The sequence below is a fragment of the Hevea brasiliensis genome, chromosome 9 (assembly GCF_030052815.1).
Source record: "Hevea brasiliensis isolate MT/VB/25A 57/8 chromosome 9, ASM3005281v1, whole genome shotgun sequence".
In the NCBI taxonomy this organism is placed as follows: Eukaryota; Viridiplantae; Streptophyta; class Magnoliopsida; order Malpighiales; family Euphorbiaceae; genus Hevea; species Hevea brasiliensis.
The window spans coordinates 34,563,171-34,575,254 of NC_079501.1; the positions used below are offsets into that span (position 1 = coordinate 34,563,171).

Consider the following 12,084-nt stretch of genomic DNA (forward strand, 5'->3'; position numbering starts at 1 on the left):
AGATCTGACCCAAAAGCTTGAAAAATCCAAAATTTCTCTCTTCCATATCTCACTCATCCAACCTCCATTTGCTATAAAATTAGTATCAAAAGAAAGCTCTCGGAACAAGCTTTCCAACGCCACATGAATCGCCTCGATCGGACGTCGGATGAAGCCAGAATCGCGTGAAAAGCCGCTGTCCACTGTGCGCGAGTTTCTCTCTCTTCTCCCTCTTTTGCCGCCGTTTCTGGTGGTTCTGGCCGCCGCTGGAGGTCGCCTGGAGGGTTGCTGGAGTTGTGCCGTGCTGGTGAGCGTCGCCGGCAGTGGTGGTTCACCAGAAAAAGAAAGGAATAGGTAGGGAGAGGTGAGAGAAAATGAGCGAAGGAGGTGAAAATGGTGGGGGGGGGGGAGGGGCGAAATTTCTGGGTTTTTTTTTTTTAATCTGGGAATGAATCTGGACATACATGTTGCCTAGATTCATTCCTATAAATAAAAATTATAATATACAATAAATAAAAATAATAAAAATAATAACCATAATATTTCCTTTTTATTTTATTTGTAAGTTAAAAATTTTGGATTGTTACAAAAATTAAAAATATAAAAAATAATATTTTTATATTTCAAATTATTATTAAAAAATAAAATTATAATTATAATTTTAATTATAATAATCATAATAATAATAATTAAAATAATCTTAATAATTAAAATAATTGATTAAAATAAAAAATAAAAATTATAATAATAATTAAAATATAAAATTATTATTTTTATATTTTCATATAAATAATTAAAATTAAAAATTATAATTATAATTAATTATACCTAATTAGAAGGAAACAAAGTAAAAATATAATTTTTACATTTTCATATAATTAATTAAAATAAAAAAAATTTGAGTATAATTAATTTTAATTATTTAAGGCAAAAAATTAAATATATTATATTTTTCTTACTTATAAATAAATAAAATTGAAAATTTGTAATTATAATTATAATTAATTCAAATTAAAAATATAAAATATATTATTTTTATATTTCTATATAATAATTAAAATTAAAAAGTAAAAATATAAAAAACTAATTTTAAATTATTTTTTATTAAAAAATAAATAAAATTTTAATTTTATAATTTATATATATAATTAAATATTTTAAAAAATTTAATTCTAATTTCACAATAAATTAAATATAAATAAAATTTATCATTTCATTTTTAACTTGGCTAGATTTTGATTTTAATACTGATTCTCTTACAAATGAAAACCATTAGGGCATTTTTTTTTTATTTAGTGATTCTTCAGTCATATATTGCCGAATAAATTTTAATTAATGTGCAACAACTTGGAATTGATACCTATTTATGAATAAAATCACATGTAAATCTTGAGTCTTAACCAATTGAATGAATAAAAAATTTTAAATTTTATATAATATGTGAAGCTAATTATTTAATAATAATAGCAATAATATTGTGGTTTGGTTCTTGGATCCAACGGCATCTTGCACAAAATTACGTTGTCGAATGTGTTCTAGAAGCTGACTGCACTGTGCAGAGTGAGGTATCCATACTCGATATTTCTCTCTCTTTTGTTATGAAAATATGAAGCTCTTAATTTATCTTTAAACAAGCCAATTTTCAACTCCTCGTTTTTAATTTATCAAAGCTTAGCTTAAAGCTTGAATCTTTAATTATTTTCTTTCCTCTTTTCCTATAAAGCCCAATAGCCTGGAATTCAGTTCACCGACACCCAAATCTCACTAGTCTTATTGCCATGGCTTCTACCCTGCAGCTGCAAGCACCATCCCACATAGCCATGGTGCCAACTCCGGGGATGGGTCATCTAATTCCGATGATTGAGTTAGCCAAAAGACTCGTTCACCAACACAATTTCTTAGTCACCTTCCTTGTGCCTAACGATGGCTCGCCCATGAAACCCCAAAGGCAACTTCTTCAAGCCTTACCCAATACCATATCCTCCATCTTTCTTTCTCCGGTTAGCTTTGATGACCTCCCTCAGGATGTTAAAATGGAGACTCGGATCGTACTTAGCTTGTCTCGCTCTCTTTCTGCACTCCGTGAATCTTTTAAGGCTTTAACCGAGGCATCTCCGGTTGTAGCTCTAGTTGTTGATCTTTTCGGCACAGATGCCATCGAAATCGCTAGAGAGTTCGATGTTTTGCTCTATATTTTCTTTCCTACAACTGCCCTGGGATTGTCTTTGGTTTTCCATTTGCCTAAGCTTGATGAAACATACTCCGGTGAGTATAGAGATTTGCCTGAACCGTTAAAATTTCCTGGGTGTGTGCCGGTTCACGGAAGAGATCTCATTGAGCCGGTTCAAAACAGAAAAGATGATGCTTACAGATGGGTTCTTCACATTTGCAAGCAATACCCATTGGCTGCTGGGATCCTTGTTAATAGTTTTATAGATCTGGAAGCAGGTGCTTTTAAGGCTTTAATGGAGGATAAAACCGGTACGCCCCCCATATACCCGGTTGGACCACTCACACGAACCGATTCAACCAGTGAGGTTGCTGGTGAATTTGAGTGCTTGAGGTGGTTGGATAAGCAACCAAATGGGTCAGTGCTCTTTGTCTCCTTTGGAAGTGGCGGGACCCTTTCTCATGATCAGTTGATCGAATTAGCCCTGGGTTTAGAGATGAGTGGTCAGAGATTTCTCTGGGTTGTTAAGAGCCCAGACGATACATCTGCAAATGCAACTTACTTTGGTGTAGAAAAAGCTACTGATCCTTTTGATTTTTTACCAAAGGGATTCTTGGATAGGACCAAGGGGTTGGGTATGGTGGTGCCCAATTGGGCTCCTCAGATGCAAGTCTTGAGCCACTGGTCAACAGGAGCGTTCTTGAGCCATTGTGGGTGGAACTCTAGTTTGGAAAGCATTGTAAATGGAGTGCCCTTAATTACGTGGCCACTTTATGCAGAGCAAAAAATGAATTGTGTGTTACTAGTTGAGGATTTGAAGGTAGCATTGAGGGTGAAAGTGAATGACAATGGGCTCGTAGGTAGAGAAGATATTGCAAATTATGCAAGGACCATTCTTCAAGAGGAGGAAGGGAAATTACTTGGGAAAAGGATGAAAGAACTTAAAAATGCTGCTGTAAAGGTTTTAAGCCAGGATGGATCTTCTACAAAGTCACTAGCCTATGTAGCCAACATATGGAAGAACCAAAGAAAGTAGCATGTATGTATAAATTGTTCTGCATTTCTTTGCTTTAGTAATTGGTTGTGTTCATGTAACTAGCTTAGGGTTCTTTAGGCTTCTTTTCAAGTAGCAAGTAGTTTGTACTTTGTAAAGCCTGATGCTTTGAGTCTTGGCTACCGTTAGTTCTCGATTTCGAATTTAATCAAGTTAAATAAAATAAAACTAGCTGGGCATTAATCGGATCCGTCTTTCTTTTGTATTCCTTTCATTACAGCTAGTATTCAGATTATTGTTGGATGATTGTCTCTTTACAAAAGAGAAGTGGATGCACTAGGCTCAATTTACTATATTTTCTTAACACAGTGACAGCAAAAAAAAAAAAAATGCAATTATTAAAAAATCACTGGGGATATCCTATGATCAAAGTTATGATCAAGCAGCGCGAGCTATTAGTTTTCCATTCGAGAGAGAGAGAGTTCTTAGTCAGACAGACAGTATTGAATCTAAGAATAAGTTAATAATATATATATATTTTTTTCATATTTATAGTCAGAGTTATTCTCAAGTATTTTTTATACATTCAAATTATATTTCTCTTGGAACACTTCCTCGTATCGTCCTAATATATTCAATATAAATAATTTTAAATTATTGTTCAACAGAATTAAATCATAATTTGATAAAGAAGAAAACTATCATCCTCGACAACCGTACTAACACAACAAACACTGGTAATTTTGGTCATGGCCCAGGCACTATGAAAGCAAGAAATTCCAGCCTTGTCTTGCAACCTTTTTAATCATGCATTATTCTTTATTCCACACTCACCTACCTTTCCTAGCAAAAAGTTAATATGGGGCGACTTGAACTTTTTCCAAAAGCTCAACTTTGAGGACTTAAAGTTATTTAACTTTTTAAATTTTAATAATTAATATTTTTTTTTTGTTAATTTTTAAGTAACAGTATGAATATGAATTCTATAAAAAGTAATAAAATATTATTTAAAAAATACTTTCAATAAAAATTTAGAAATAAAAATCCTTTTTGGCAATGAGTTGAAAGGGTTGAAGAACTATTCTCTCCCTTCATGAATGACCAATCAAGTATACATGAGATTGGAAGTGAAAGCCACGTAAGTCTCCGTTATTATGTTCATAAAAACCCACATTTCTTCAATAAGGGTTTAACATATATATAAATTTAATTATTAAATTTTAAAAAAATTTGCTTAGTAGTTATTTAGTTTATATATACATTCTTACACCCTATTGGTTCATTTCATATAGAATATTTTACATAAATCATTGCTATACTTATTATTAGTCATTTTACTCATGCATTGCGTGAACCATTTATTATTTTATTTTAATAACTTAGTTTAATATATAATTTACTAGTTTAATATATAATTTACTATATTATATATTTTCATAATTATATTATAAAATTTTAATAATAACAAAATTTTAATTAATTATAATTTTATTTCAAATTTAATAAATAAATAAATTGATCAATATATTTTTTATTAATTTTTAAATTGATATAAGTAAAATAAAAAGAAAATACATATATCACTTTGACAATTTTGAAAATATAATTATTAAAATTTTTATATTTTAAATATAAGAAATATTTTTAAAATATATAGTTAAATTTTCTAAAAAATTTTTAGTCAACAATTAATTTTATATATATATATATATATATATATATATATATATATATATAAAATTTTCTTAAAAGTAATTCATCTTTTTTTTAATATAATTGAAAATTTAATTAAAAAATAATTGATTTTAGGGATATATAATATGATGAATATAGTTTTATAATGTTTAAAGTCTTAAATTAAGAAAAATTTTAAATTCTTTAAAAAATATATTAAAAATAATTTTAGATTTTAATAATTAAGATGAGATTTTAATAGTTGAAATTTAAAAATATTTAGATTTAGATAAAATTAATATTTAATATGATAACCTAATTTTTATAAATAAATTTAAAAGTGAAGATATTAAAAAAGGTGCCCTATGGCAATTTTTTAAGCATGCATTTTAGTTTATATGACACGCTCTTATTAAGTCTTCTTTTAAGGCTTGTATACTCCTAATTTAGGGCTAAATGATGCCTTTGGGCTTTGGCCCCTTAAATTCTAGTTAAAGTCTTACTTGTCTTTATTGTAAAAGGATGATGTTATAGGGATCTCTTTTTTTTTTTTTTTTTTATTTTACGAAGAAAGTTCATTAGTTGAAATTAGTAGTACATAGCCCATAGGCCAAATATATGGGGGAAAAGAAAAGAACTCAGTACCTAAACCCAGCAGAATATAAGGTCCAAGGCCTAACAAATTAAAAACCCTAGGCTAAAATGGGTATTCGACTCGATAAAGAGAGGCCGGCCATCACAAAAAATATGCAACCAGAAATGACGTCATGCACCAAGCCTCTTGTCACGACTCGAATTTTGGGTTGAACCGGCACTAGGATGTGGGTCAGCATAAGGCCCTCAAAGCCCATAGTAAGCCTAACTGTTCTCAGGCCAAACATAAAGCACATAATCAAAGTCCAATTTCAAGAAAATAAATGAATAGAATCTAGCTATAAATTGGACTATCCAACGGGAAGTTTTTAGCTCACCGGACCTGTAAGCACAAAATAGCTCAATTTAGGGAGTTCAGCTCACCCTCACTATCATCAAGGCAAATAAATAATCAAATGGGAGCTCAACTCCCTCATCCAAGATAAGCCCTCATCTCATACATCCAAACATACCCACGTAATATGCTTACAACCTCAAAAGAATTAAATTTTACAGTCCTAACAAATTTAGAACCCTACTAGCACATGCGGAGTTTTAGATTTTGAATCAAGAAAATAAAATACAAATAAGCTGCTGCTGGTAAACCTGCGAGAAAGGAAATAGGCTGTTCACAAAAAGAATCCACCTGTCACTTGAGGAAAAATGGTTGAACAGGAGTGAGTGTTTGACTCATAGAGTAAGATATAGATTTTAAATATAATTTATATAACTATCTAAGTCTAATGCATTTCTATGTATGAAATACAACATATACACATATCTCCAAACAATTCAAATAATATTTGTATAAAAGATAATTTGGAATACTTACAAACCTATGTGTCACATCAATCATATCACATATATATAGATATAGGAGCTGATCCCCTATACAGCTCTCTTAATTCTAACATCTGTCAGTAAGATCAACTTGAGCCAAACTTTCTCTTAATAATTCAAATGCGGGGGTCAGCGAGATCAACTTATAGCTGTACTCACCCTGACTTATCCACAAAAAGGATTGGATCCCAGCGAGTCAAGCTCCAGCTACGACTACCCATCCTACCCATTTCCATAATCACACCATACGCACGCTGACACACGCACACAGCTTCAAATCACCTTAATGCGACACCCACAACAATTTCATCATGTAAAAATGCAATACAAGGTGTGCCTAATATTTAACTATACATATATATTTATAAGTGAATGCATGGGCATGCCTTGAATACACAATAATATTGAAATTATAAATAAAATCAATATCCACTCACAGATCAATCAAAGATTACTGTGATGGCTGAGCAGAAAAAGGTTGACCCTGATTACCTAAATAATTATAGTATGAAGTTATCAGTATTAACACAAAATAAGAATTTAAAGAGTCAAAAGACACCCTAATTTATGCCAGAAATTCGACAGAGTTTCTCCTGCACCTAAGACTTATTCAACCTGTAAAGTAACTTTAACAACACTTCTATAACCCAAGGTCTCAAGTCCACATTTCAATAACATCACATGGCCCCTCCTAAGCCCGCCAAACCAGATAAAACTCAAGCAATTGGATAATTCAACTATAATACTTAAAACTAATATTCTGCAAAACCATCCAAACTAACTCTAAAATTCGATAAACATGCCCCACAATCTTTAACAATGCTGTTAGGCTATTGCAAAAGAAATTATAATTTTCTAGCTACCAACAAATATTTTACAAATTTTTATCCTAAATTCGACATTAGGCAAATAAGGGAATTTGGAGTTCGGGCTTACCTACGCCAATTTTGACACTTAAAACGCATTTGAGGCGTATGAAAATGGTGAGAAGGACTATAATATTGACCTACTTTCAGGGAGGGTCTAGCAGATCATTTGTTCAGCCCGAAAATACGGCACCAGTTGCCAGTGGAATTTCTACTAAATGAGAATACCTACGTGAAGCCCACAATACTAGGAGTTAGAATATAATTTTTATTTAATTAATCAGACTTGTTAAAGACTCAAAAAACACTATAAAGCTCATGGGACCCATCAGAATTTCGGTGTTAGAAAAATTTAAAATTTATATAGTTGCGAAGCTCTCTTCAAGTGGAGTGTGTTGGTGGTTTGGGAATTTCTGTGGTTTTCCCAGTTTGGGAGAAATCTAGCCAAAAAGTCTGAATGAGCTAAAACTTCCCCGGCTTAATTCGCACAGACTGCCCAATGAAAATTAGTATTCTAGGTGTCTATCGAAAGCTCTCGAGGAGTAGAACAAAATGGACACAAGATTTGGTCCAATTGATGGCCTGATCGGCTGGAATCGGGCTTGAAAGTTGAAACGACGCGCAGCAAAGGGTGGGAGTTTTGGAGCATTTTTTTGGTCACTAGAGGGGTGGCTGGGGGCAGGGAAGGCGGTTGGGGGTGCATCGGCATGAGGGGGAAGGAGGGGGATGGCCGGCCGGAGGTGGAGGAGGGAGGAGAAAGAGGAAAAACAAAGAAAAGGGGGAGGGGGCAGATCGCGCAAGGGAAGGGAGAAAAAAAAAGGAAAGGTTCGATTTGACTGGTTCACGTAGTCTAGTTTGATTTGGTCGGTTCCATTCAAGGTACCCGAAATTTAATTTTTACTTTGCTCTAAGACCTGAAAATTCCGAAAAAAATTATAGAAAACTCAAAAAAATTTATGGAGTCCAAATATATTTTTTAAACTTATTATGTGGTCTTTAAATTAATTTTTAAAAATCGATAAAATTAATTATCTCAAAAAATTGAAACCTGATTTTAAAAATCCTAAAAGTTTCAATTTAATTTTCATAATATTTAATACAATAAAATATTATAATTTACATAAAAAATAATTATTTAAAAAATTTAGAGTGTTACATTCTTCCTACCTTACAGAAAATTCATCCTCGAATTTTACACAAGGCAGAGTAAAAAATTACGATTACATACTAAACATATAAGGGTACTTGCTACGCATACCTTGCTCTGACTCCCAAGTGCATTCTTTCACTGATTGGCTTCTCCACAGAACTTTAACCATAAGGATCTGCTTTGACCGAAGCTGTCTCATCTGATGGTCCACTATGGCTACTGGTTGCTCTTCGAAGGTCAAGTCCTCATTTGGCTCCACTGTATCTGGTTACAACGCATGAGAAGGATCAAGAACATGCTTCCTAAGTATGGAAATATGGAATACTAGGTGGACATGAGAAAGGTTTGGTGGTAACTCCAACTAGTAGGCAACTATTCCCAATTTGTCTATTATCTCAAAATGTCCTATGAAACGGGATGCCAACTTGCCTTTATTCCCAAATCTCATAACCCTTTTCAAAGGAGAGACCTTCAAGAACACATAATCACCCACTGCCAACTTTACATTCTTCTGCTTAGGATCTGCATAACTCTTCTGCCTGCTAAAAGCTGTCTTCAAGCGTTCCCCAATCAAAGGAATCATCTTTGAAGTATACTACAGCAGATCTACATCATGTACTCTTACCTCTCCAACTTATGTCCAGCATCGAGGGGACCTACACTTTTTGCTATATAGTGCCTCATAAGGTTCTATTCCAATACTAGAATGATAGCTGTTATTATAAGCAAACTCAACCAATAGTAGTTGATCAACTCATTGACCTCTAAAATCTAGGACACACATATAAAGCATGTCTTCTAATGCCTAAATGGTTCTTTCAGACTGTCCATCTATCTGAGAGTGGAAGGCTGTACTAAAGTTTAACTATGTACCAAATGCCTCCTGAAATTTTCTCCAAAACTGAGAAGTAAATTGGGGCCCTTTGTCAGATATTATGGAAGCAGAAACTTCATGTAATTTGACTATCTCATGAATGTATACCCTTGCATATTGGGAAATAGAATAGGTGGTTTGTACTGATAAGAAGTGAGCTGACTTAGTTAGACGATCCATAATCACCCATATAGAGTCATACCCATGTGTAGTATGAGGTAACCCAGTCACAAAGTCCATGGTGATCATTTCCTACTTCCACTCTGGGATGAGAATCTCCTACAATTTCCTTGATGACCTCTAATGTTTAAATTTTACTTTCTAATAAGTTAAGCACTTAGACACAAAATCTACTACATCTCTATTCATGCCATTCCATCAGTACCTGTCTTTCACATTATGGTGTATCTTTGTAGAACCTGAGTAAACACTATAGGGTATATAGTGTGCCTCCTGCATAATCTCATTTCTGAGGTTATCCATATCTGGCACACATGCCCTGGAGCCCTATACAAGGGTACCATCTACATCAAACCCAAATTCACAATCTTTTCCTTATTGTACTCTTTCCACAATCCACATTAATTGCGGGTCTCTATACTGGGAAACCCTAATCTTGTCCTGCAGATTCGGCCTTACTCTAAAATGTGCCAAAAGTGCACCTGAATCTGTTATGCCCAAGATCAAACCCTGATCCATCAACTCATGTAACTCCCAAATTAACGGTCTTCTCTCCGCTGATATATGTGCCAAGCTACTAGAAGATTTCTTACTCGAGGCATCTGCACCTGGGTGGTACTGGATGGTATAGACATAATCCTTCAGAAGCTCCATCCATCTCCTCTGCCTTAAATTTAAATCTCTCTGTTGGAAGAGGTACTTTAAGCTCTTATGGTCAGTGTATATTTCGCACACTTCACCATATAGATAGTGCCTCTAGATCTTTAGTGCAAAGATTTTAACCGCCATCTTTAGATCATGAGTGAGGTAGTTTTGCTCGTGCCTCTTTAACTATCTTGAAGCATAAGCCACTACTTTACCGTGTTGCATTAAAACACAGCCTCTGAAAGTATCACAGTACACTGTATATCCTTCTCCCCTCACCTGTAAAGTCAACACAGGGGCTGTAGTTAGACATTCCTTAAGCTTCTAAAAGCTTACCTCACATTCTTCAGACCAGAAGAATGAGAAATTCTTTCGAGTCAACAGTGTCAGAGGAGCTGCTATTTTAGAGAAATTCTGCACAAAACACCTATAGTAGCCTGCTAGGCCTAAAAAACTTTGCACCTCGATAACTGTAGTAGGCCTAAGCCAATCAGTTACTATTTTAATCTTCTTAGGATCCACCTGAATGCCTTCACTTGGGACCACATGTCCCAAGAATGAAATACTCTCCAGCCAGAACTCACACTTTGAAAACTTAACATACAACTAATGCTCCTTCAAGGTCTGTAACACCATCTTTAAGTGCCAAACATGTTCCTCCTCAGTCTAGGAGTACACCAAAATGTGATGTATGAACACAATGACCAAGTGATCCAGGAATGGCCTAAACACCCTGTTCATTAAATCCATACAAGCCGCTAGTAGATTAGTAAGTCCAAAAGACATCACCAGGAACTCATAATGACCATACCTCATCTTGAATGCTGCTTTGACACATCTTCACTCCTGATCCATAGCTGGTGATAGCCTGACCATAGGTCTATTTTTGAGAAATACCTAGCTCCTTATAACTGATTAAACAGATCATCAATCCAAAGGAATAAATATTTATTCTTAATTGTAACCTTATTCAGCTGTCTGTAATCAATACATAGCCTCAATGATCCATCTTTCTTCCTCACAAATAAAATAGGAGTACCCCAAGGTGAAGTACATGCTTGGATGAATCCCTTGTCCAAAAGCTCTTGCATCTACTCCTTCAGTTCTTTTAGCTCTACTAGTGCCATCCTATAAGGTGGCATAGAAATGGGGTTTGTACTCGGCACAACATCTATGTAGAACTCTATCTCTCTATCTAGTGGCAACCCTTGAAGCTTCTCAGGGAATACATCCATGAATTCCCTGACAATAAGTATGTTCCCCACATTAGTACCTTTAATAGATGTGTCCCTCACTAGTGCCAAATAACCCTTACATCCATGCCTCAATATCTTTCCAGCACTAATGGTTGACACTAGATTGTACGGAGCCACACTTCTGTCTCCATTAAAACTAAATTCTTCTACCCTTTGAATATGAAAATACACCTTTTTATTTTTGCAATCTAAGGTGGCATAATGAGTTGACAACCAATCTATACCCAAGATCACATCAAAATCCATCACCAGTAAGGGAACTAAATTTTCCAGGAGGATCTTTCCATCCACTATTACTGGACTACCTAGAAAAATCATATCCACATCTCTATTATCACTAAGAGGGGTAGCTACAGATAAGGGATACTCTAAACTAGTAGGATTCCTACCCAATCTCAGAGTGAATACAAGGGAAACAAAGGAGTGCATAACACCTGAGTTTATCAAAATAAGAGCCTCAAAAGAATATATTGGAATAATACATGCTACCACAACATTCGATGTTTGAGAATCCTAGTGTGTCAAGGTGAAAACCCAAGCCTGACCTCTGCCATGAGATGCAGAGCCTTGAAACTGACTCCTACCACCAGATCAACCTCCAAAACTACATCCTCCCTGACCATGGCACTACTGGCCACTAAACTGGCTGCCTGCCATACTGGAAGTACCAAGATGCAACTAGGGGGGGAGGGGGTATTAGCAATACAACCTTGAGACCCCATATGATGCTCACTGAACATGAGGCATTCCCTGGCAAAGTGACTTGGCTGGCCACATCTAAAACATCCACCTGAACTCATCAAACAATGCCCCGAATGTACTC

At 34.6% G+C, this 12,084-nt stretch overlaps 1 protein-coding gene across 1 annotated transcript; it reads left to right on the forward strand.

Moving 5' to 3' along the window:
* Window positions 1–1,534: 1,534 nt before the first annotated feature.
* Window positions 1,535–3,389, forward strand: LOC110671561 (hydroquinone glucosyltransferase-like). Its single transcript, XM_058153720.1, has one exon. The coding sequence runs from the start codon at window positions 1,758–1,760 to the stop codon at window positions 3,183–3,185; it is 1,428 nt and encodes a 475-aa protein (XP_058009703.1). The 5' UTR covers window positions 1,535–1,757; the 3' UTR covers window positions 3,186–3,389.
* The last annotated feature ends 8,695 nt before the right edge of the window (window positions 3,390–12,084 follow it).

Bases quoted from the DNA above. Each gene is read 5' to 3' on its own strand.
- LOC110671561 (XM_058153720.1), top strand. From the start codon at position 1,758: ATGGCTTCTACCCTGCAGCTGCAAGCACCATCCCACATAGCCATGGTG.